At 47.7% G+C, this 26,317-nt stretch overlaps 1 protein-coding gene, 2 long non-coding RNA genes and 1 other non-coding gene across 6 annotated transcripts; 1 reads left to right on the top strand and 3 right to left on the bottom strand.

Moving 5' to 3' along the window:
- Window positions 1-1,071: 1,071 nt before the first annotated feature.
- On the top strand, window positions 1,072-8,165 carry LOC120672598. Of its 3 annotated transcripts, XR_005674211.1 has the most exons (3): window positions 1,072-1,637; window positions 1,886-4,893; window positions 4,989-8,165. It is a non-coding gene; the product is annotated as an uncharacterized LOC120672598 (long non-coding RNA). The 3 variants fall into 3 exon arrangements; XR_005674212.1 differs by having other exon boundaries at window positions 1,463-2,585; XR_005674210.1 differs by having other exon boundaries at window positions 1,463-4,893.
- Window positions 8,166-8,640: 475 nt separating this feature from the next.
- Window positions 8,641-8,801, bottom strand: LOC120677134. Its single transcript, XR_005676197.1, has one exon. It is a non-coding gene; the product is annotated as a U1 spliceosomal RNA (small nuclear RNA).
- A 4,176-nt stretch (window positions 8,802-12,977) lies between these two features.
- On the bottom strand, window positions 12,978-13,552 carry LOC120672670. The gene is made up of 2 exons (XR_005674240.1): window positions 13,507-13,552; window positions 12,978-13,425 (listed from the first exon to the last, which is right to left on the bottom strand). It is a non-coding gene; the product is annotated as an uncharacterized LOC120672670 (long non-coding RNA).
- Window positions 13,553-21,433: 7,881 nt separating this feature from the next.
- LOC120672491 (scarecrow-like protein 9) lies at window positions 21,434-24,651 on the bottom strand. The gene is made up of 2 exons (XM_039952914.1): window positions 24,498-24,651; window positions 21,434-24,356 (listed from the first exon to the last, which is right to left on the bottom strand). Exon 2 carries the CDS (start codon window positions 24,273-24,275, stop codon window positions 21,714-21,716), a length of 2,562 nt encoding a protein of 853 aa, XP_039808848.1. The 5' UTR covers window positions 24,276-24,356; window positions 24,498-24,651; the 3' UTR covers window positions 21,434-21,713.
- Between the last annotated feature and the right edge of the window lie 1,666 nt (window positions 24,652-26,317).

Genomic DNA, 26,317 nt, shown 5'->3' with positions numbered 1-26,317 from the left:
CTCCACATGCGTCTTCTTTGTTCAAGGTTATGTATTTATTTCGAGGTACCTTCTTTTGAGCAAAAGAGGGAAATGTTATTTTAGAGAGAAGGGGAGGGGGGGACTCAGCACGGGCCGCTTCCTGTACTGAACCCTTGAAAGGTGCTAATGACCAACATTGGCACCTGTCATTCTGTCAAGAACTTAATACAGAACGTGACCCATGTTGAAGTGTTTTAAAGGTGCTATATATGATGTCATGGAATAGCTGAAGTGTAGCACATATAAAGTAAAAATGTGCAGCGTGTATAGCAACCCCCTTCCAGAAGAACATCAGCAGTATACCACACTGGTCCACCTTGCTTTCTCAACAGCCTAAATGCTGGTTCCACCTTCATCCTTTCGGACTGATGGACAAGGCCTCTAGAAAGAGATGAATGAACCTATCACAAATTAATAATTCTCACCAAAATGAGTGCAAGTAGCACCATCAAAATTAAAGGCTGAAGTAATTGATTATGAACTCCATTTATAACAAATATAGCTACATTTCTTTTATTTTTTTTATGAAGAACTGAACTAATTGATTATGTACTCTATGTACAGAAAGTAGATGAAGAAATTAAAGGCTAAAGTGTAGTTGATTATGTACTGAATTTATTTTATTTTAAAGAAGAAATGACTTTTATAAGACTGGTCTGTATTCTTAAATTTGCAATTGTAATTCCAATATAAAAAAATACAATAGTCTATATAACAAATATACTGCCAGGCCAAAGAAAAGAAGGCCAGCAACAAACTGATAACGGAAAATACTGGGCGTGCTGCAGCCCGGGGTCTCGTACATAAAACTCTAGTATTTTTAAGTGCAAAATCATACTAAAATACCTTCAAATCAGCCCTAGTATTTTCATATAAAATCACTTTACATTGGACCAGCCCTAGCTCAGCTGTGATTCTAGATCCGCCCCTGAATATGATCATAATATTATTTCTTTCCTAATTGCCTACAACCCGTTTCTCGCAGATTACTGAAACTTGCTGCTCGGTATATTTGTCCCCTGATTTTAGGAAAAAGTGTATTTTTCATCCCTCAAGTATTGAAGAAGTGTGAAATTCATCCCTTACATTTTAATTGGTGCAAATCGGCCCCTTAACTAATTGAACCGGTGCACCAATCATCTCCACCTCGGTTTAACACCGGTTTTGGCCACGTCATTCGCTGACTAATTCTTTAGCTCGCGCAGGCTGTAGGCGTTAGGGTATTTGTTAGGAAGGACGAACGAGGCTCCACCGACAGTAGCCTGATTCTGTGGACTGACCTAACCATATAGCACGTGGCATGCTCTCATCCATATCTTTACACTTGCCGTCGTTCTATATCTCCTGGTTCTCATCGAACAAGAGAACAGAAGCCACAAGCTCATTCTTCCCCAACTCATCCATGGCATAGGTGTACACAGATTCATGGAGAGAGATACGGAAGGAGGGTGCTGTTAAGCCAGATGCGTATTCCCTCTCTTGATTTTCCTTCCTTGGCATTCGATTTGGCTTCTTCCTTTGTTTATTTGGAGTTCGTCACTGGTCTCACATGAGGAAGAAGAGCAATATAGCTTTAATTAGTACAAGATGGCTCCGTGCGTGCTGCAGGAAAAATTGTATGACAACCTCTCTTAGATTATTCATCTGTTTTACCAAAATTGAATGACTGAAATATAAACGAGGCTAGCTTCAATTTTATTTCTGTTTTATCAAAACAACCTTGTCACTGACTGAAAGTCTACTAATTGAGTGACAAAACCTCTCCTTAGATTATTGATATGTGAAGCCTGTTCGTACAATCGTACTATTCTAGGCAAACATGAATGAAGCACTTAAATTATTGGCCCTGTCTTCATCGTTGCAGAAGCATGCTCCTTCACTGAATCGGAGCAGCAGTCAGCAGGTTGGAAGATGAGCGGTGTCCCTTAGGGAGCTTGGTACAATTGCTTTTCTTCCTCTTCCTTGTACCATCTGAATTTTCATGAGATCTTTGCCTAATTCCCTACATATTACATGCTTGGTTAGGTATATTTAAGTAAGGTAAATAAATCACAGGAAACATAAGACATTTAACTAACCATGCTATTGTTCCTTGAGGGTGCTCCCGGTGGAATATTATCATGTGCTTGCGGTGAGGATTTAACCTGTACTCCACCTTGTGCAGCCTGGTGGGCTTTATATGCTTCGCACGTTCTTTTGTTGTGACCAGTACTTTTGCACCAACCACATTTACTTATTGTTCCTACCTTCGATAACTTAGTTGCTTTTGGTTTCTCATGTCCTTCTCTTGTACGCTCTTTTTTAGGCCTTCCAGGGAGTTTCACATAACCTGGTGCTACAGGTCTTGGATTATCTGATGTTGGCCAGTGTTGCATGCCCTCAACAGGTTCTAGGCAATGTGCATATGTCCTCTTAAAATGTTCTATGGTGTAACATTCAGCTACATAAGCATCTAGATTGTTAGTAAGCAAGTGTATGCATGATATAGCATGATGGCAAGGGAGTCCTGACAGTTCCCAGTACCTACAACTGCACTTCCTCTCATTCAAATTCACGGTGTATTTGTGAGTACTAAAATACTTCACCTCAAACTTGTTTGCACCATTTGAAATTGCTTCACAATTAGCAGTCAACTTGATGTAAGAATTCATTTTCTTGTTGATATTGGGACAGATTAGGCCTGACCATCTATCACACTTTGTCCTCTGTTCCTGAATCCTAACCATTACCTTTCTCCTAATGGTTTCCAGCATAGAAATGATTGGAAAAAATCTTGCTTCAACAATCCACTTGTTGAAGCTCTCACATATGTTATTGTCTACACTATCACAGTTGGATCCTAATCTGAAGTAAGCTCTGGACCAGTGTTCAGGAGTTGTTTTAAGAATAGCATTGGCTCCTTCTCTTGTTTTTTGTGCAAGCTTAGCCCTAGCCAAATTGAACAACTGAACATTTGGTGCCTTTGCACATCTCCAAAAGAGTTTCTGCCACTCCTTTGTCTTGTAGGTTTTCCTCCAGTTGGCATAAATATGCCTTGCACAATTTCTATGTTCAGCCTGCGGTGCCCAAAAGCTTACAGCATTGATAATGCCCTTTTGCTGGTCAGAAATTATCACCCAACCAGTACCATCACCCAATTGCACATCCCTGAATAACAGATAACAGAACCAGTCCCATGATTCATTATTCTCTTTTTCTACCACTGCCCATGCTATTGGGTACATCTGATTGTTTGCATCCCTCCCTAAGGCACATAATAGCTCTCCATTTGTTGCGCCTTTAAAGAAGCAACCATCAAGACCTATCACTCTCCTACAGCCAGCCATAAATCCCTTCTTTATGGCATCTAGGCACACATAAATTCTCTGAAAAGTAGGCACTTTGATGTTTGGTTCAAGCTTAACAACAACAGTTGATCCAGGGTTACTTCTTAGCAATTCAACTTGATACTCATATATTTTGCCATATTGCCCCTTTGTTGCATCAAGCCACTTGAGCATCACAAGCTTCTTGGCTCTCTTCACTTTGTGAATGCTAACATCAGCAAACATTTCCTCTGAAATATGAGACTTTAGACTCTCTATCCTCCAGCTTGGGTTGGCTCTAATTAGCTTTTCATATTTCATAGCTATTCTTTTTGCAGTCACTAACTTGTTATCTTTCCTTTGCGGGCATGTGTGTAAATCATTGAAGGTAGTGATTTGCCAACTTTCAGATTTGGTTGTGTTAGAAAGAAGGCATGTCCATGAGCATGTAACCCAATCACACACAGCTCTAACCCTCTGTAGGTCATCCTTCTTAAATCTGATTAGTTTCTTCTCATGAAGTCCGTACTTTATGATTGCCTCCTTGAATTGTTGCTTATCAGTGAATTTCATACCCAAAGAGAACTGTGGCACATCATGATTTTCACTGAATCTAGGATACCTTGATTCCCTTTTAACTAAATGCCCTTCACCATCAGTTTCATCAAATGAATCATTAAAGTCAGTTGAGTCCTCATATGAACTTCCATCTTCATTCTCGCCCCCTACCATGTTTTTCCATCCAACTGATAACCCCTCAAAATAAATCTCATCTAGGTGATCATACTTACCCGCTTGGAGCATCTTCTTGTACTCCCTGAATTTTTCAGTGATAACAACTACCTCATCATCTTCTTCAGAACATGATGAATCACTAGGCACATACTCACTGTCATTGCTTTCTTCCTGCTCTTCTTCAACCTCTTGTACAATCTGTTTCGTTTTCCTTATCACAATCCTTCTATTCTTATTTGAAGTTGACTTTGAACTCTCATAAAAGTCATTATCATTTCCTATCTCACTGCTTCTGATTTCTGTCGGTGGAGTAGGCATACCTGGTGCAACCTGGTTGCTTATGGCCATAGCAACTCCGCTGGATTCAGCAGCTGGGGCTTCAACTATTCCAATTTTTTCAACAAATACCTCTGCGTAACTCCAATCCAGAATGGTATTCTTCATGAGTTCAAAATTTGTGTCATCGTACAACAACATGAATCCATCCCTCATATCCTTGCCAGGTAGTAACCAATGAAATCTCTTATCATCTACGTCCAGCCCAGACACATCCTTGAAATGCCCTTTAAGCTCCGGTAGTGACATCTTGTTGCGCTCAATGTATGTCAAGTCGTCAGACCCGCCGATGTAGTTAACATTGCCACCACTGCTCGCAAGATCTCCACCCCAATGAAAAATGAACCGCTAGGTATTCCACTTGATCCATTTCCACCCTAGATGTAGATATTCCAGATGGTCACAAAAGCAAATAAGTAATCATATATACTAAATTATGCATTAATAAATTGTGATGCACATCTTGCATCTGAGACTTCCAGATGTTGCGTACAAAGTAAGGCATTTCAACTTCTATCTTATTTTGAGTGCAGGAGCATCTAGGTCTTCCGTATGCTACCAATTTAATAATACATTTCCGGATGGTTGCAGGCTTACAACGCTCATCTCATCAGGCATGTTGGATAAAGAAAGGACTCACCTCAGGGATCAGACTCCTACGACTGTCAAGAATCGGCCGCCTCTACCGTTGCCGCCGACTTTGGTGGCGTGAGCGCTAGGGTTCGTGATTAGGAAACCACCAAATGGCGTCAGGATTAGTCACCACGTGACATAGCTGATAGATGATTAGTCAGCGAATGACGTGGCCAAAACCGATATTAAACCGAGGTGGAGATGATTGGTGCACCGGTTCAATTAGTTAAGGGGCCGATTTGCACCAATTAAAATATAAGGGATGAATTTCACACTTCTTCAATACTTGAGGGATGAAAAATACACTTTTTCCTGATTTTATTATGATAGTATGTTTTCCATATTTGCATCGGGAGCATCCGCATAGCAATTTTATTTTAATCCATAACTATATATTGCGCCAGGGTGATCATACTCATTCCGTTATCGTCAACACTGAGGAGCTAAAAGATTATGATGGTTAAATTTGTATCAATAAAGGCTAGTTTGGGAGTTCGATTCCCCGCCGGGATCCCGGCGTTTTCCCCGGGTAGGCGACCCGCGTGGAAACTTCACCCGGGTCTAATTTTACCACTGTTTGGGAGCTCATTCGTCGGGGCAGCATATCCCGACCCCTGCGATTTCCCCGGGGGTTCCTCCCCACCTCGAGGGTCCGGGAGAGGCTTCCTCGAGCGTCGTCGCGAGCGAATCGACCACGGCGGCCACCGCTGCTCCTCCGTCCAGGCGTTGTCATCCCGCTTCCGTCCAGGCACCACCGCCCCTCCGCTCCGTCTAGGCGCCGCCGCCTTCCGCATCTGCACCTAGCCACCGCGGATCTGCCTCCCTGTCGACCGCAGCGCCTCCACAGCAACACCTCGACCTAGGCCATGCCTTCTGCATCCGCACAGCATCTCTACCTCATCTTCCTCATCGCCATATCGGCGGTGCCCCGGAGCCGCCTTACCTCGCCTGATCCGTCCCAGCTCGAGCACGACAAGCCAGCAGCCCTCCCCCTCCCCTCCGCCGCAGGCCGCTCCGCGCCACGAGGACCTCGCCAGAGCTGACCCACCTCGTGCGCGACGAGCCGGCGGCCCCTCCCCTCCGCCGCCGCACCTCGCCATCACCAGAGATCCACACGCCGCGAACTGACACCGTTCTCGCTTCCTCAGTTCCTCACTATCCATTATGTCTAGGATTCAGGGTAGGATTCAGGTATGCGTTCTTGCTATTTGCTTACTCTTCTTGCTTGCTCTTGCAGATCTTGTTGACTTCAAGGTCGTCATCTCCAAGATGTGATGTGTAATTTATATGTTATAATGGTAAACACAAGTTTTTTGCTTTGAACCTATAGGTTATCATGGGAAGTCAAGTCTGGATACTTGATTCTTTGAAACATTTGGGCTGTCATTAGTCTGGTCTGTAGAATGTACTAGTGAGGGTGTTCTCTTGCTTTTTTGAATATTTAGTTGATATCAGGTTTCAGGTAAAGTGATAACCTACTCGTTAAGTTCAGTTGGTAAATAGCTATTTATCTGAACTGGTGGAGGTGCAAATGGTCTGCTAAATAGGATATTCTAGTAATCTAGGGCCCCCTTATTGCCCTTGTCATAGGCATTTTAGCAGGTGGTGGGTTCATTGATACTATAGAGTCTCTTCAAGTTAATTGCATGATTTCTGAATGAAGTGAGTATATTTCTTATCTTCCTTTTTTATCACTCAAATTATTTATAGGCCTACATATAGATGGTGTTTGATTTTTAGGAAAGTAGTGGGTGTTATTTCCATGGCAAGTTGTGACTTGTACTTCTCATTTCTGTCTAGATTGAATTTTAAGTTTTAGAATTGCATGGAACCATTGTGCTTTGTTGTTTTTTGTAGTGTGAAACAGCCTTACTGTTAACTCGAGGTTGCTTGCTGGAAAGAAACACTAGTACAGGCTACATGGTTGACCCATACTTCACCATACCTGATAAGTGATTAGTTTAGGCCTAGTGACCGTAAACTCTGATCACCATATGTATTTGTTGAGCTAGTGACTAGTACAGGCTACATGGTTGTGATTTATCCTAGTGACTAGGCCTAGTGGCCTAGTGACTAGTTGAGCTGATTTTCTTATGTATTTGTTTGTTTACCACAGTCCTTATAACCTCTACATCTATGGGCTAGTCTTTGAATCAGTTATGATCTTTTGATTTGTGCTAACATTTTGACCACCATTTATGTCAAGTTTCTCTTTTGGCCATATAGTTTTGTTCAGATGGATCAAGATGGCAAAATTCTACCGTGCCATGGACTCCTAGTTCTAGGGGTTACTGCTTGTTTGCCTTGTTTTAGCTAATTTGCTACCTTGCTGTCATAATTGAATTTTTGTTTGTTGGTATTTATTTTTCATAATCTCTATTTCCCTCTAGTATTGGTCTGAAGAACAATGCATACAGAAGAATCAAATGTGAGGTAGATTTTTTCTTTTGAGTGCAAATTGTGTTTGGGCTAGGTGACTAGGCTGTTATGCATGAACTGGGTAATTTTTATGGCAGACCTTCTGTTCAATTATAGCATGATCCCTGAATCTTGCATGTACTGTTTTTTGAATTTGCAATGACTGCATAGGGTAGGTGTCCTCTTTGTTAAAACCTAACTATTTATGTAGTGCAATAGTGTCCCTGCTGCTAGTTTAGATCCATAGAGGGTCTAGTCATGAATTATCTAGAAGAGCTTCCCCGTTAATGCCTTGTGCCAAATCTGGTCATTCTGGTCTGGTAAGTATTTATGCTTATAAATTATTATTTGCACTGTTTGCATATGTTGCTTCTCATGGCAGGTGATTAACATTGGACCTTCTGTTCTAGGGATGTGCCAAGCAATGCAGGGAATTTTATTTACTCCTGATGATGATGCCTAGTATTGTTTCTTTCTTCCTTTGGCAGCCTGTTCACCGCGTGCTTCTACTTCTGCTGTTAGCCTGCCACGAGACATGCAAGTGCAGCTTCTGCTTCTGCTTCTGTCTTCATGAATTTCTTAAGAATTTTATCCTGTTGTGTGATGGATGAATTGGACGTGTTGGGATTTGATCGATGGAAAACTACTCTGGCTTGCATTGCGATCGGTTGAGAATGAATTGAATATATTTTGTACGTCGCAGATTTTGAGTTTTCACCCGTGCTTGGATTTTGAGTTACATGCCAAAGTGTGTACGTCGTAGATTTGATCTATTGAATATATTCACGTGTTTGGAGGGCTGGAGTGGGCTGCTCTTGGCGGCTGCAGCAGCAGCCAGCAGCAGCATAAATCCGAACGGCAGCGGCAGCAGCAAGCGGCAGCAGCACAGCAGCAAGCAGCCAGGGGAGGCGCCAAATGCTGCCCGGGATGGGCACCCCTGCGGGGAGATCGCACCCCCGGGGTCTGACGGGCGCAGGGGGTGGGCCCCGGGGATTAATCCCCTCATTCCCAAACTAGCCCTAAGAGAATGGACTAGATAACGACTGCCTTATAGCTGCCCCAAATGTCATTCTTCCCATCTCAAGTCACATTTCATTCAACTCCAAATTTGTCATAGCTACAAATTTGAACTCATAGTTTTTTATTTTTATTTTAATAATAATAAAATTAACAAATTTTGAACTGATATTTGGTAGGAGCCGCGCAAACGCGTACCCCCTCTACCATAAATTATGACGTCAACTCTCCTACTCGAGGAGATGGTAGACCAATGCATCCACCAGGTGCAATGTGGATCATTGATCTAGGCCATGGGTATTTTTGATCACCCATAGACCCCGTCCAGGTAAGTATGTTTCCTGGTAGCCACGCCCGTGATTATATAGTGTGGTGATTAGGCTAATCTTGTCAAAGTCCCCGTGCGCTCCGCTCCCCCTTAAGTGCCTCGATATGGGCCTTCCAACGGACCCAAGTAATCGCGTGGAGGCCCAAATGACTCGAAAGGTGGCCCAGTTACCACCGGTCTGCTCATTCAGGGCACGGGAATTTTTTTATTTTTATATTATTTTTTATTCGATTTATCAAAAATATATGTCGTTATATATTTTTTTTGCAAAAATGTCACCTGCCGCCGGTTCGTTTGGCGGTAATGAGTTACCGCCGGATGAACCGGCGGTAAGATCCTTGGCCCACGGCCCATGGAACTTATCGCCGTTTCATCCGGCGGTAGCTCCTTACCGCCAAACGAACCGGCAGAAAGTGCTACCGCCGGGCTACAGCGCGGCTATAGCCGGCTGTAGACGTCCTGTAGACGGCCAGTGCCCTACCGCCGTTTGAAACGGCGGTAGGTATTCCCACAATTTTTTTTAATTATTTTATATGCTCTCACTGCTGTAATTAATTGTATAATTATTTTATAGGCTGTCTGAACTGTAATTATTTTCTTTACGTTTAGAGATATTTCAGAAAATAATAGAGATAGCGGAGGTTAGGGAAATATTTTTTTTAAAATTTATACAAATTAGATTTAACTCTAATAGTCTGTGAAAAAATATTTTTATGAGATATTCATGAGTTTCAATTACGATTTCGATGTCCTGTCACCTTGCATCAGATTCTTCTGCACCCCCACTATAATTAAAAATGTGGGAGGACCTACCGCCGTTTGAAACGGCGATAGACATGCGTGAACCATGCCTATAGACCAAATAGCTCCATCTATAAATAGAACATCGCCTCATCTCATATGAAGTCAATAGCCATCTCATACGAAGTCTTTAGCCATCCCCGCACGACCACCATGTCTTTCTCTGGTTCTACCTACATTCCGTGCAACAAGATTAGAGATCCTGTGCCTCAAGGAGTGCAGGTTCCAATGTGCTTCTGCGGTTCGTTGTGCAAGCTGATGGAGTCCAAAGTTTTGGGCAATGACTTCGGCAGGAGGTTCTTCATGTGTGAGAACTACGAGTACGATCCGCCGAAGCACTACGACAAGGACAAAGCGAAGGTATCACCTCGCACTATCTAGTTTGCACCTTCGGAGTTCAGTAAGTTAATTCTAACTCGGCTTGGAAATAGAGTCTACCACCTCTTTGTGATTTCATACAGTGGCTGGACACGGAGCAATCGACCGAAGCTAAGGAACACGTTGAGCGCGAAGCAAGGTGGGCTGCAGAAAGGTGGCAGAGAATGCTGCAAGTGGAAAAAATGGAGGAGAAGCATAAGAAAGATAAAGAAGAGATCCAGAAGAGGTTCGCAGATGTGGAACGTCGGTAGGCGGAGGAGCGTGAAGCTGATAGGGAGAGGAAGCGAGAGAGGGCCCGCCGTGCGAAGGAGGCGGGACCCGAGGCTATTAGGAAGGTGAAGTATCCTCGGTGCACTCAGTAGATGACTATCATGTAGTGTTCGAATTTCATATTCCCTAAGGCATGTTAGGTCTAGATGGAACACGACGTTAGCGTGTTCCATGTACATGCCAGTGCAATTGTTATTGTAATTTCAATGTTAAATTAATCTGTATTGTGTAATTTGTACTAGCTACAACTAGATTTTTCAGAAGCATTGCCCTACAAATAAACTTTTCAGACCGACGCGATGACAACTCCATGGGCATATATCGGCCAGTACACACAATAAAAACAATCAAAACAATCACCGTTCATACATTGAACACAAATTAAATAGTGGTCCACACAATTCAACGCACAGAACACATGACATGGCATGTCAGGACCTGTTGCAAGCTACGGTAACGAGGTCCAAGACTAAACCTAACATGCCTTAGGTAATTCGAACAAATGTTACATTATTTATTCAGACGGAGCAGTACAACATCAATCATTCACGGGCAATACCCTTATCACGTCCCGCGATGTCTGCTTTTGCACGCTCGCCTTTGCGTAAATCTTCATTCACCTTCTTCAACCACTCCATATATTGCTGATCACGATGAGTGATCCACGTGTCAATCCACTCATTGAAATGACACCAATGAGTATGCGTGTCATCACCAGCGTACTTTTGCAAACAAAAAACGATTCAAAATTAATAAAAATAACAAAAGCATATTTACAAATTAATCTATACCTGTGATGTTGCACCTCTTTTTTTGGACTTCCTCGATATTCTTGCAACACCAATACCTCTGTCCAAAAGTCTCGTAATCACGAGATATGTTCGGAATACAACACATTTGGCAATAGCAATCGGGTGGCTCTACACCTTTCGGCCATACCTTGCAATCTGTAATACATCTATTGGGATCGTTAGGAGAGGGTCCTAAATTAGCCTCCATTTCCCGACGGAAAGCTACCCGGGTGAATGAGGAGCTCATAGCTGTTTGTTTAGGCTAATTAAAAAAAGTGGAACCTGAATTGCAAGTCTGTGCTCTCGGGAACCACAAGGTGCTCTTTTATACACGCAGGACTGCCTGCATGTCCAAGCACTTTGAACACAGATATTACCTCTCACTGCTGCACAGTCGTCCACGGTTCTGCACTCGCACGCTCTACAGCGCGCACTCATTCCACTTTAAACAACAACAGGACCTCTCACTGCTCGTACCATCAGTACTCGCACGCTCCACAGCGCTCACTGCTACCACTTTAAACACGGATTATTGCATCGACCTACTCATCGCATCGACCACTTTAAACTCGTCGTACTGTCACTGCATCGACCTACTCGTGATTATTGCACTGCCCTGACACATCCCATCGTCCGGAACACTACACGGTACCGGCGTAATCGTCACAATGTAAACCATAGGAATTACATCATAATACAACGTTAATGAAACACACAGCAGAAATGCAGTGGCATGGCAAAACCCGTTGCAACTATGGTAAACAGATTCTGATCTAAGCTAACATGCCTTAGGTAATTTAAAAAACTCAACAAATACAACGATGCGTCACTAGCACTAGGTAGTCCTAATAGCCGTACCCCCACGTAGCAAACTGCGTTGAGCCTTCTCCGCAGTATCCACCCATTGCAGGTGGTGGCGGCGGTGGTGCCGGAGGGGCAGGGCCCTTCTTCTTGTGACAAGGGCAGTTGCAGTAAGGAATAGTGCATGGTTCTTCTTGTGAAGCGGCAGCATTGCTGGTATCATCATCTTCGTCGTCTTTGTTACCCTCGCTCACTTCCTCGTAATGGTTTACCTTGCACTCCAGATCAAAGATCTTTATCTGGCGGTACTCGATGAACTCTTGAACTGAATCAATTGGTGCAGGATCGACCCACCTGGTAAATCCACAGTTTTCTGGAGCATCTGAAGACTGCAAAACAAATTTCATGTAAGGTGTCTCAATGAAGATAAAGAAATAAAACAACCGAGTATTACCCATGCGTGTGGGCATTTGAAGAAACGCCGACCGCCATCCATCCCGTCGGTGCACATCTGCACTAAGCAGTCCTCACCATGTCTGCATTTTGGCCACGGTTCTCTACGGTTATCGTATTGTCAAAGAGGAGTTTCATTGGTAAATTCACTCTTGTGCTGTGGCGGAAACTCAAACACTGGTTCTGGAAAGGAATCAGGTCCAAGAGGCCCCTCCCATATTATGGGATCTCCCTTTCTTCCCCCTTTTCCTTTCCCAAAACCGTAGTAATTCTTCCCGCTAAACCCACCTCCAGACATTGGGTATACAATGAGCTTTGGTGTTTGAGTGGTGCTGGGAGTTCACAAACTGGTGAGTATTTATAGGCACACAAAGGTCTGATACCCGGAGTGTGGAGTGTAAATGCACATGAAAAGCCTACAGTATTCGCACGCTCCACAGCGCTCACTCCTACCACTTTAAACACGGACACGACCTCTCGTTGCTCTTGATTTGTACCCTCGCACGCTCAACACCACTCACTCCTCCCACTTTAAACAACGACACGACGTCTCACTGCTCATGACTTTAGCACTTGCACGCTCCACAGCGCTCACTCGTGATTATTGCACTGCCCTGACATATCCCATCACCCGGAACACTGCACGGCACCGGCCTAATCGTCATAATTTCACTGCACGGACATATACCATCGCCCGAAACACTGCACCGGCCTACTCATCATAATGGTACGTAATGGACACATCCAATCATAGTCTGCACAGGCCTACATAACATAGTATGACGGAACAAAGTAATTAACAAGCTACAACCTGTAAACTAGATGCGTCCGCGCTTGCCCCCTCTCCTCCTGCCATGTCGCTCTGCAGCCTGGCCCGCCCTAGTGTGGTGCTGCGAGTACATCAGTGGCTCCGGCGGGATGGTCTGGCGAGTGGACTGACGACCCTGCTCAGGAACAGGCGTCTGCTCCACCTGACTGTAGTCCTGCGTCGCGAGTGGGGCACCCCCCAGCTGTGAAGTGCCGACGACCTCCTGCGTCGGTGCAGAAGAGAAGAACGTGTTCACCCACTCCATCTGCGCAAGGTCGTCCACCTCCTGAATCTCCTCATCGTCATCTGTCCCTCCCACCTGCCGGTACTCTGATTCACAAACTTGCATCCATCAATATTCAATTAAAAATGTACTTGTTATCGCAAATTAACAACTGGTCTTAGACGTACCTAAATCGTGTATTGGACGACGAAGAGACGAAGATCCGGCGCCGTAGGGATCTATCGACGGAAACAATGACGAGCCGGGCGCTACACGAATAAGAAGTACAAGTTAATGAATAAAGTTTTACATGATACGGTATTGTAAGTGACACGAGGTTAGAGTATGATTTACCTGCCGAGTACAAATGTGCCGGTCGCGGCACGTACGTGGGCCGAACTGCAGAACCCGAAGGTGTCGCCATCGTGTCAGGTGGCGGTGGCGGTGGACCTGACTGTGCCGCGGGTGCAGACCGTCGTAACGATGGACCGGGCATAGGCACCGGCCCCGAACTGCGAGGTGGGAGGAATGTGTCATCCTCACGACAGGTCACGGCTCGTCGGAATCGCTTGCACATATCGACGATCTTCTGCAGCGTGCTCTGGTGCTGGGCGGGCGTCATGTCATGGTACTGGCCCATACTCGACGAAGCCTCGGACTCAATCGCTCGTATGACATCGTACTATACCGAGAAAGTAGTAACATCATATGCAACCAATTTTGTATACTGCAAAATCAATCAGAGAAACGTACCTCTATGGCGAAGTTCTGGTCTCGAACTACGGGGTACGTCTCGGACACCCTTGCGGCCTCGATCCGAGCCTCTGGTGGAACGTGCACGACACATGTGCACGTCCTCGGCAGGTACCACCGTAGGTTGTCCGCGAATGCCTCGTCGTTGTGCGGCCGATCTTCGAAAACGATGTCGTCGAGGGCCGCGGCCCAAGAGTCGACGTAAGGACGGACCTTGTCGGCCCACCGCGAGCCTGGTGGCTGGCCCTGACGTGTCCAACTATAATAGAAAGCTTGAGCGATTCAATGCTAAATGGTAGGTTACAAAAAAAAGATGAATTATTAACAGAACTATTTATTCAGTACCTGTGGACGTGGGCCTCCACTGAGTGCACAATCGGGACCGGGGTCTGCTGGTAGAGACCGAACTGCCTCATAACCCGGTGAACGTGGTACTCCTCGACGTGGATGTCGTAAAGGATCGGCTTCCTCGTCATCCAGTACTCGTGATCTCGCAGGCATAAGGACAAAAGGCCGCTCGGTGCCCGGGCGTAAATGTCGGCTGCAGTGTACGGAGTCCACCTCACGTCCGTGTCCACAAGAGCGTCAAACTGTCCTCATGTAGTCTGCTTTCAAAATGGTATGAGTCGTCAATGCAAATACATATGAATATAAGTACGGAAACAATCAACATTTATGTACTCACACTGAACTGTAGGAGCCACCTCTTTGTCGGTCCGTGTGCGTGGTTCGCAGGCAAGGGCTGGTACGGCAACGCTAGCTCGTTGCGCTGAACCCCGGCGAACCGAGCCAAAAGGTCGTCGCGCCACGAGAGTCCCACGTCCTCTGCACCCACGGCTCGTCCAGCACACGGCAAGCCTAGAAGCATCGCCACGTCCTGAAGAGTAGGGGTCATCTCACCGACCGGGAGGTGAAACGTGTGCGTCTCCGGACGCCAACGGTCCAGAAGTGCCGCGAGGAGGGACATGTCGAACTGAAACCGTGGAGCCCTGTCCCTAGGTCGACGTGCAGGGTCGGCCATATCTCCCTCCACAAGTCGCGCAATCGGGAGAAGACCTGAAGCGCGTAGCCTGCATCGCGAAAATGAAACATCAAGTTAGAACAAACGGTTATGGAAACAATTAAAATATGTGACAAATGTAACCCGTACCTAGGAACCCAACGACGGTGTATCGGCATCGTCGACATGGGCACACGTGCCCGAAACGTCCCTAAGCTTATGCCACGGACCGCAGACATGTACGACCGGTGTCGCTTGTCGACGAGAGCATCGAGCAACTCAGGGGTGGCTCCTTCCTCGTGCGCCATACCTGTATAATAAGATTTATTAGAAAAAAATTCAGAACATAAATAACAATATTAAGCATAATAACATTAAGTAATACAACAAATACTAAATAAAATACTAAATAAAACATAACGTAATAAACTAATAAATGATGCACAACAAATTACATATCATATAACTTCAATTTCCAATTACAGCAACAAAGTTGAACATACGTTTCCTCCACACATTACAACAAATATTCGTACGACAAGACGAAATCAGTTTACGATATATTAGTTCTTAATATTATATAATTTAACATCGAACATGATTCAATATCGAATGACACAGTTTACAATCGTCATCGATCACATAAGGCCTTCGTTGTTCGGACGGCGGCCACGACGACCCGTTGCTTGCGTTGCCGGATTTGGAGCTGCTTCTGATGGGCCCGCTCCATCTGTGCGGCCACCATAACTCAATGCCGTACAATCCTTGTACGTATGACCCGTCTCATGGCACTTCGAGCAGAGGTGGACGTCTCGACCAGCCTCCGATCGATCCATGTTATTTCTAATGCGTTTCTTCTTGTGTCGGCCCACCACTTCAAACATTTCTGGATCTGGATCCGGAATGTAAGTTGCATTGTGTTCAGGATCAGTTATGAAGTCTCCCAGGATGCGGAACCCATAAATCTCGTGCCTCCAAGTCATCCAAATAGTTTCCTTCATGAAGTAATTTGAGACATACATACGAGGCTGTAGTCCACCAGCTTCAAAACATGCAGCAATGACATGTGTGCACGGCATGTGCAGCAGCTTTGGCTTATGACATGAGCAAATACAAGCATCAGGATGGAGAACACACTCCTGCACATGCTTCTCATGCCGCCCCCCCCCCATTCGGCCTTTGTCCCTACACATCACCTCGTACCGACGTTCCATAGAGCCAACTGGAGTCCCCAATGTAAACGGGCCTTTTTGAAAGCTGCCTCCATATACTCCGTAACCTTGTATCCGTAAACTTTGCGATTATCGACCATATCTTTCTGTGCCACAGCGTAACAGTCCCTAAAGTACTCGCAAGTGCGATACAAGAAGAACTCCACGATCCCAACAAGTGGCAATGATCTTACACCACGCAGCACCCAATTGTATACCTTGGCTAGGTTCGTTGTCTTTAAACCGTACCTAGCACCTCCTTCATCAAACAGTAAAGCACATTTCTCTTTTGGTTCGTGCTCAATTCACTCCGAGAATGTCTTAATTGCCCTTCTCCTTTTGCGCCTGACATTCGGACCGTCCAAGCCCACGTCTTCAAGTGAGACCTGGTCGTCCTCCTCTGTATTGACAGATCTCTTCGCTAGCTCCGCCGTTTGGTTTTTTGTTAGCTCATCCAATTTTTTCCATAGGAAGTTGAATTTCCTTTCCTGATTCTGGCTGCATAACTGCTTGAACAGCTTCATAAGGGTTTTGTTCTTGAACTGGCTATGAAAGTTTGCACCCATATGCCTCATGCACCACCTACTCTTTAGGTCCGGCCAAAGTGCAGTCCTACTACGCTCAGTAGAACCATTCTGTATGTCATCGATTGCTTGTAATATACCCTTGTGCCGATCATGAATCAAACACACGTTCTCTACATCTTTGACAATCATCTGCTTCACCCTCTGCAAAAACCAATACCAAGTATCCCCTGATTCTTTCTCCACAAAGGCAATTGCCAAAGGCAACAATTGTCTGTTACCATCAGCTGCAACAACTGTGAGGATTGTGCCTTTATACCTTCCTGTCAAAAATGTCCCATCTATACAAATAACTGGTCGGCAGTGCGGAAACGCCTCAATGCAAGCGCCCAAGGCCAAGAACGACCGTTGGAGTACCTGCTTTCCAGGCTTCTGGGCACATGGATACGTTTTCAAGTCGTAGTAGCTACCAGGATTTCTAAGACATATAGTGTGTAGCAATGCCGGCATATTATGATACGAAGCTTCATACGTCTCCCACCTCATCTGCAGCGCTTTCTGTTTCGCTCTGTAAACTTTGTTGTAGCTAATTTTATATTTAAACTCCTCCTCAACAGCACAAATGATTGACTTAGGTTCATAACTAGGATTGTCCACGATCAAAGGGTACATGTAGTTAGCTATGAAACCTGCACTGAGGTTGCGGTGCTGTGGTTCTAATTGCTCAAGCAGGCATGTGTGCTCCACAATTTTTTTGACCTCCCAGAAATCCTGCCACTTGCCCATAGAAGCATACACCCTGAAAGGACATTCGCTTCTCACACAAGGAACGTCATATGTTCTCGGACTGTTATTGACAACTTTGAACTGTCTTTGCAAAGAGAGAGTCGACCAACGTTTTATAGCTTCCTTCATATTGTCACTGTTGGCATACACCGAACCGATGCATACCTCATTTTGCCTGTACTCCCAAGGGACCGCTTCACCTTCATTTACACTTAATTTTGAAAAATCATACCCGGACCAGTTGTGTGGGACATGATAATCATCGTCATCATCATCATCATCCGAGGAGTCATCATTCATTGCATTGTGCTGTTGTTCACCCTCCCTCTGAAACTCTTCAACTATCTCAGGAATGTTTTCCCCTTCATCAGCCTGACCAGTTGCTTGACGAGGTTCGTATGCAGCATGTCTATCATCTTCTAAAATCTCGAGTTAACCACCTTCTTCATGAGGTTCATGCATCGTTTCGGTTTCTTCCGATACTATATCTCCCTGCCCTTCATGATCTCCACCCGCTTCAGTTCCCGAACTAATCTTCTCGAATGCTTGCACAAACAACACAAGCGGTAAGCCTCGGCTACTACTTATATTGACATAGTTCCTCCAATTTTGCGTCCCTTCAAGCGGCAATAACTCCCAAAAAATTGGTTCCCTTCGACTGACCACTGCCATGACAGAGATCTCATGTTCATCTCGACTAAGGCCGAAAGTTTTAAATAGCCAATTGGATATTGAAATCCAAGTCTTCTCTCTAGCTCGGGGTATTTTTTTGTGATCGAGCTAAACTCTGACAAATCTATCCCTTCAGGACCATATCTAACTTCTCCTGACCCATAAAACACTTGAAAATACAAATCATCTGACATGCCTGCCAATATTTACGACAATAATTACTCGTCATTAGAATTTAATCAACGCTAAAAATATTTCTGCTATTTTTACATCTATCTTAATTATTTCTCTACAATTTCTATTACTGACAACAATTTCCGTTTTTTTAATATAATATTAATTAATAATAATTTTATGAGACTAATATGTCTGTTTGAACTCATTAATATTTTCAATTATATTCGTATGTAAACTAATATTTTCAATTACATGTTCTACGATTTTGTATCAAAATAACTTATTTTCAAATCACTAATATTTAGTAAAACTATTTTTACACATAAAACTATATTCAAATCACTAACATTTCTAATTCTAATCTACCAACTATTATTACTAAAATTAAATTGTAAAATTTACTTGCGATCCGAGTGGCGAGCGCCGCCTCGGTGCGGCGGCCGGAGGAGCGCCGGCGAGCCGCGCCGCCGGCCAAAGCCCGGCGCGCGGGGGCCGGGCGTGCGCAAGGCCGGCGGAGCGGGCGGGCGGCGGCGCGGGGCAGTGAGCGGGCGGCGGCGTGGGAGGAGCGGGCGCGCGCGGCTTTAATACGCAGGACCTTACCGCCGGATGATCCGGCGGTAGGTTCCACCTACCACCGTTTCAACCGGCGGTAAGATCCGGCCCACCACGGCCCACGGCGGTACGAGCCTACCGCCGGTTCATCCGGCGGTAACAACCTTCCGCCGGATAAACCGGCGGCTGGGTGATATTTTTGAAAAAAAAATCACGACATATATTTTTGATAAATCGAAAAAAATAATATAAAAATAAAAAAACTCCAGGGCACGGCCTAGGCCATCCATAGAGTCCAGCTCGTTTGCTCCAGACCTCCCTCCGTCAAACCGACTGCGACTCTGCGAGCATCTTGCAACTTGCGAACCCTGTCGGCCGTGCCTGCGCGGTACGCTTACTTGTCATGCCAAGTTGGCAACCAAGTCCCCAAGTGTCACTTCTTTTTTGCTCAGCGATGCACGGAGCACACCAGCCGCTCCGCACCTTTCGCTCTCGAGGACGGATGGAACGAGAGGCCAGGTTCTTCTCTCCATCGACCCGGACGGCATGGTCGCTGCGCGGAGACGACTCGACGCGACACCGTTCTGTATCCAATGTTCAACTTGCCCCTCCGCACTCTTGCATGTATAATATATTGCCTTGTGTCCCCTGCACCCAAGTTGCGAGCACATCTGTGGCTGCATACACAATCCAAACGCCCGAATGAGAGCAGCGCCACATGCCCCCACATCGCCCCTGGATATCCCCCCGCAAAATCTAGCGGAACCGTAGAAAACTAGGCCTGTCGCGCAAGAATCTCCTGTCTGATTCGCCGGCTCGTGGATGTGATCCACAAGCAATCTACAGGTTCCCTGAACCTGAACGCCTCTGCTGACCTCTAGTGTGAACGCGTATTATCCTCCGCCGTGGCGGAAATGAGCTACGGGGCTACGGCTCTAGCCGCTATACCTGGAGGCCCCGAGTGCGGGATCCAGCCGGCGTCGCGACCCGGCGGCGATCGGCGCGCGACGGCGACCTGCCCTGCGTCCCCAACCGTCGTCGCCGAGCTGCCGTAACTTTCCGCCGCGACCGCGATTGATTGCTGATAAGGTTTTTTGTGCTGGATTTTTCTTGGTGTGTTCTTGCAGCAAGCCACGTCTGATGCCACCCAATATGTCTCGTGTTTTCTTCGATAGGGAAAAAAGAAAGAAAGAAATTCTGACGGCAGCAACTGCCGCTGTCAGAATTTTTGGTGTTCTTTTTTTTTCCGTTGTAATGCAGGCAGGCGTGGGTTCGTTGGACCGATCTGTTCTTCACTGTTCGTGACGAGAGAGAGAGGCCACGGCGGCGATGCATACGGCGGAGGTGACCGCTCTAGTTCGGCAGATGCGCACGGCTTTTTCACATGAAATGAAAGTGATGTCCATTGCGGGCGATCCATGGCCGACCTGGTCAGATCGCCGACTGCCGTCTGCCGGGCAACGTTCTAGACGCTCCAACGCTGGCGGCCGTGTACCGCCGATGCACTCATAGATGTTTCAGTGTGATGCGAGCAGCGTTATGGAGCCTTCTCGCTGAGGTGCTGTCGCCTTTAGCAGTTTGCGTTGCGTGTGGTTTGTAAGATTCTAGATACAATTTTCTCAAAAGAAAAAGAAAATCTAGATACAATCATGCTAGCTGCCTTGTGACTGTGTTTTCTGCTTCAAGCGAAGCAGATGACTGCAGGCTGAGCACGTCCAATGGTCAATTTCCTCAAGTAGTTCTGCTCATCCAAAGACCAAAGGTCAAGTACTCAAATTTCAGCTCATCTGCCAAAGGACCTCTAGCTGACTTGGTTAGGGGAACCCAGCGGCACTCCTCAGGTCCTGAGTTCGACTCCTCATGGGAGCGAATTTCAGGTTGAGGTTAAAAAAATCCCCTCGCCTGCCTCATGTCCAAAGTACTGTGGAGCCCGGCCTAACTCACAAGGCGACGGGCCCCGTGTACGGGTGGGGCAGGGGTTCGGGGATTTTCTTGGCCTGCTGTGAGAAGATCATTCTACCTCTCAAAAAATGCCGTGGGGGCGGTCTTACCCCCGCAGGTCAAGTTTTTTTCAGCTCATCTGATCGGTCGTGTTTCAGCGATACGGGAAAGTTGCAGACGCGGTTAGCTCACCTGCTCAGAGACGGGCCCCGTGTACGGGTGGGGCAGGGGTTCGGGGATTTTTTTGACCTGCTGCGAGAAGATCATTCTACCTCTCAAAAAATGCCGTGGGGGCGGTCTTACCCCGCAGGTCAAGTTTTTTTCAGCTCATCTGATCGGTCGTGTTTCAGCGATACGGGAAAGTTGCAGACGCGGTTAGCTCACCTGCTCAGAGATGGACCGAATTGGCGATCAGCCAACTGCCCATGATGGCATCACTGGCCTAACTGGACAAAGGCCAGTACCTCACAAGGTGCATGAAACATTGCAGAGCCAAACAAGCGCAAAACTTCTGACAGAACTGCTTAATCGGGAACAAATATAATACAACATTGGATAAGACTGATCCATGGATTAAACAATCCTAGGTCTACCGCATAATTAACATACCTAGTCTGCTCCATCAAAGAATGCACTAACTGTTCCCACCCAGAACTACCTAACATGCAGGGACCCTAGATCATGTCAACCAGTTGAGATGGTGAAAACATGTTTTAGCAGCTGCTTGAACAGAGGTCCAGGAACAATCAGGCCAGGCATCCAAAGATATGAACAGATCGTCATTTACAGTGCTCTGTGATCATAGAAGATTTGTGATCTGGTTTCCATGTGGAGAGCGCCAGCAGGATGCGCCCTTTCCACCCTTGCAGTAACCACTTGTTGTCCTCGTCGATGATGAAGTCCTTGTGGTAGCACCTGACCTTCTCCCGCGCGCGCTTCATGATGTCCTGGTTGATCGGCAGCTGCTTGAACCCCGCCCTCCGATTCCGAACCTGCCACTGCTTGTATGTCTCTGGCCTCTCCATCCTCTCCAGCCCCTCGCAGGAGATCACGTTCATTGCCTCTCGCCCAAACAGGGCTGCCTCGATGAGCAGCCTCTGCTCGTTGTCCCTTGGAATGTTTGTCTCCAGCATGTCAAAGATAGCAGAGTAGTGGAACAAGGCTTCCCTGAAGCGTGACACGAAGAATGGAGCATTGTAAGATCCATTGACGATCCCATGGATGAAGACATGTGGGTTCATCTTCCTGATTGTGTTCAGGACCATGTTCCTTGGACTCTCAGCCACCACACTCTCTTCCATCAATGTCTTGAGCTTGAACATGCAGTTGACAATTAGCAGCTCATCCTTCTCAATGTGGAGATCCTCTATCTTAACAGCCTCAAATCGAGATGGGATGGCTTGGAACTCAAATGGGACATTGAAGGTCTGAGCATAATCTTTTAAGTATCTTCCTGTCTCCTCTATACGCTCTGCTGGGCGAAAACCAGGTTGAGGCGTGTCAATTCCTGTGATCCGGAGTCTTGGAGGGCCACCAGGCATAGTAGATAGCCGCTGAATGAGGCATGGCCACTGAAATCCGTAGTATATGCCATAGTCGACAATGTGAACTTTCTTAGCCTTCTCCACAGCATTCACAATTGTTTGATTGGCAAAGAAATGAGATATCTTCTTGAATGGGCAAGCTGCTAAGTAAAGCTGGTAGGCTTTCAGCACATCAGTGCAGGGAAACCGTGTCATTACGACAGACTTGTAAATCTGACTCCCATTACCAGCAAGCCTCGCCTCAAGACCATTGGCAAAGCAGTATGCCAGACGCTGGTCACCATCACCATTGGGAGATGCATGCTGCCTGATCTGCTTTAGGAGCTCAGTTGCGCCACGCCGATCATTGGTGGCCACAGACTGAGCACAGTGGATGAGGAGAGTTTCCAAGTCAATCACCTCTTTCTTTGGCTGCTTCTTGCCACGGCCCTTGCCATGTCCGGAATCTTTTCCATGACCCCCATGGGAATGCTTCGCAACGTCATGTTGCAGGGCTTCACGCAACTCCTTGACGCCTTTGGAGCACATCTCTCCATTGCACAGCAAGACCTTGTCCATCATCTCTCGCACAAGGTGATCAGGATCAATAGCTGCTGCTGCTGAATGTTTACTACACCTCCCTTCTTCTGCATCCAAGTCATCACCGTACAAATGCTTCTTCCCTCTGTGAACTGCTGCCTCAATATCATTCTTCTCTGTCTTGACCTCTGCAAACCTCTTTTCCTCTTTGACATTAGCCACCAAGCTTGCAACAGATGTTGACTTCTCAAGATCGATGACAAGCTTACTCTCGTCAGGCAGAAACTTACTTGCCTCTTCCAGTCCCCGGCAGAACTGCATGGCCTGCTGGCTCTGCACAACAAAATCGGTGAAGCCAACATCCGGCATGACACCAGACGAGCTCAACAACGACTCAAAGCCGTCTGATGATGCAACACCGCTGCAGTTCGATGACGCGAACGACGGCGACTGCGAAAGCAGGGCCTCCGCCACCGGGTTGGGCTGCAGCTGATAGAACTCCGTCGGGTCGTACGGCCACGGGCCGCCAGCATCCACCACGCCGCTCTCAGGGCTCAGATCCTGATACAGCTGCGGCGGCTGCAGGAACGCCGCCGAGCGGAGGTCGAGCGCCGGCGTCGGCAAGGTGCCGAAGCCACCGGACACCGCCGCGCCGCAGCTGCAGGAGCCGAGGCTGTTGCAGGAGTTGGTGACGCTGCTACCGTCGGGGCTCTCGACCGCGCTCCCGCCGGAGCTCGCGGGCTGGTCGGTGAGGATCTCGAGGAACGGCTTCTCGGCGGCGAGCAGCGCGGAGTGCTCCGGGTAGTGATCGAACTTATCGTCGATGTCCTCGGCCATGAGCATGCGGTTGATGTATCCCAGCACGATGTCAGAGAACGCCTCCGAGTCGTCAGGCTGCCCGGCCGCCGCCGGAGCGGCCGCGGCCTCGGCATCCCTCGGCGGCGACACGGTGTTGGTGGGTGCAGGCGGGACCACGGTCGCAGACGCGACATTCAGGTAGCCGCCGCCGCCCGCAGCGGCGGCATCCCTCGGCGGCGACGCTTGGTAGGTGGATGCGGGCGGGACCACGGTAGTAGGCGCGACGTTCAGGTAGCCGCCGCCGACCCCCGCAGCGGCGGCGATCCCGTCGTGCGGCACGAACAGCAGCGACTCGAGGTCCTCCGCCGTGAACCGATTGGCGGCGGGGGCGATTTGGGGGTAGATTGGCAGGTGGCCATCGCGCTTGTTGGATCCCGGCAGCAGCGCGCACAGCTCGTGCAGGCCGGCGTCCATGACCATCGGTGCGGACTCCGCGCCCCAAAACCACCGCCGCCACCGCAGAGCATACACGGAGCACAAACACCGCAGCCGCCCGCGGACCTGGAAATGCACCGCAACGCAACGAGACGAAATCAGAATCCGAGCTGGGAGGCGATATCCGTGTCCACGATCCCCGAAACGCGCTGACTGATCCCACGGATCAGCGGGCGTACGGCGCAGCGCAGTCGTGGAGGCGCGTACCTGCGAGCGACCCGGGACGGTGGAGGGAGGCGAGGCGAGCGAGCGAGAGAGGAAGATACTCGAGACGCGAGGGAGGGGTGGAACGATAAGAGATTAAGAGGAAAGGCGGAGGTGGCGCTGGACGCTGGACGCGGACCAGTGTTTTTCGAGAGGCGCAGGTTGGCCCGAGCCGCGGGCTTTTTGTACCAGCACGGGTGCGAGAAGAATGTCGACACCCTCCCGACCCGTGCACCCCGTCCAGTCCACCGCGCGCGAGGCGGGTTCGGTGTTCCGCCGCGCCGCGCGAGGGAAGTTTCCTGGAAGCCTGCTGGTTGTACATGGGCCGCAGGGACGATGTGGGGGCCGGTGGACTGTGTCTGCGGACTGGCGTCGGAGGCCGGTCCCAGAGGCAGTGTTGTGATCCGTGCGAGTCTTGTGTGTGACCCGGTTGGCTTCCGTTTGGCCCTTTGACTAGCTTGACAGCCCGTCGACCTTAAAATGATTTCTGTTGGCATCGGTTTAGGATTGGATAAGGGATGGGCCCCGCGCGTCAGCGTGTGGGATCGCTCAGATTCGCACATGCATTACGGCCCCTGCATCTCCGTTCCAGGACACTCTCTCTCAGACGGACGAGGCGATGGCTCTCCGCTAGGAAGTTTCACCGTTCCCGCAGCGTGCCTGCCGAGAAAAATCTGGCCCGATTCTGTCACCTGTGGGATCGCCTGATTGGCGCGGGGTGCAGGTGGTGGGGAGCCGCCGAACCGGGTCCGCCGGGCACGAACGACGGTCCCGGCTACCTTGGCCGCCAAGTTCTCGGCGGCCAAGCGAGCCACGTGGTGGTCCCGGGCTATCCACGCCGCCTCCGCAAGCGAGAGCGGGTCGAGTGTGTGGCGGGTGGCGGCCGACCGACACGTCGGCGGGTGGGCGTGCGCCGCAGGGCCCTCGCCACGGCGTCCTCCGCATCCCTTGCGCAGCACCGGCAGGCAGCACGGTGGTGGCAGGCCCACCCCAGTAACGACGCTAGGCAAGGATAAACCATGATTACAGTGATTAATCTTAGTGCACAGTTTCATCATATAATTACCAAGATTGGAAACTAGATAACTATGCTAGATGAATTTTGTGATGAAACTCTCCACACATTTTATGAAACTTCATCCTTCTCTCTTCTTACCATGTCAGCAAATTGATGATATTAAATATTATAAAATTCTCCATAAAACCCCATTGAGACTGATCTTAGGGCGTGTTTGGAACAGCGTTGGCGCAGCTTATCCGCGTAAAAAGCGAATTAAACCCGCCAAACGCCGCGCGACAAACGCGCGTTTGCGGAACGCCCGTGGCGCAAAAAGCGGAGGTTTCAACTACGCAGGAGAAAATCGCGGTAAGCGACGTCCGAGCCGTGTTGGCGTTTAAGCGTCGCGCGTCTGGTGCGAGCGGTCCCAAACAGGGCCTTAGACCATCCAAACTTCATGTAGATTGGTTTTCATAGCATTAATTATACCGTGATATAGTATTTCTTAGCTTATATGGTAAGAGAGTGGAGGAACAAAGTAACTGGATCTCATGCAAGATCCAGTGTCAATACGTACTCGTACACTAATATGCTACACACTTGCGAGTGAAGCTGTGTCATCATAATAAATGAAGAACAAATGTGATAAATGGAGAAAAAAGAGCGAATTTAATTGGAATCCACATCAAAATATTATGAGTTGTAGAGCGAGTGTAGTTTTTAAAGTTGATGTTTTGATCATAAGACAACGTAGATAATACTTATAGATGCTATCGCCTATCGGTTGAGATTGCTCTTAGCAACTAGCAAGACCTGATCGTGTATC

This window comes from Panicum virgatum, chromosome 5N (assembly GCF_016808335.1).
Source record: "Panicum virgatum strain AP13 chromosome 5N, P.virgatum_v5, whole genome shotgun sequence".
Classification (NCBI taxonomy): domain Eukaryota; kingdom Viridiplantae; phylum Streptophyta; class Magnoliopsida; order Poales; family Poaceae; genus Panicum; species Panicum virgatum.
This window is presented reverse-complemented; position numbering and strand designations above follow the sequence as displayed.

Excerpts from the sequence above, each read along its gene's own strand:
- LOC120672491 (XM_039952914.1), bottom strand. The coding sequence starts at position 24,275 with ATGGTCATGGACGCCGGCCTGCACGAGCTGTGCGCGCTGCTGCCGGGA.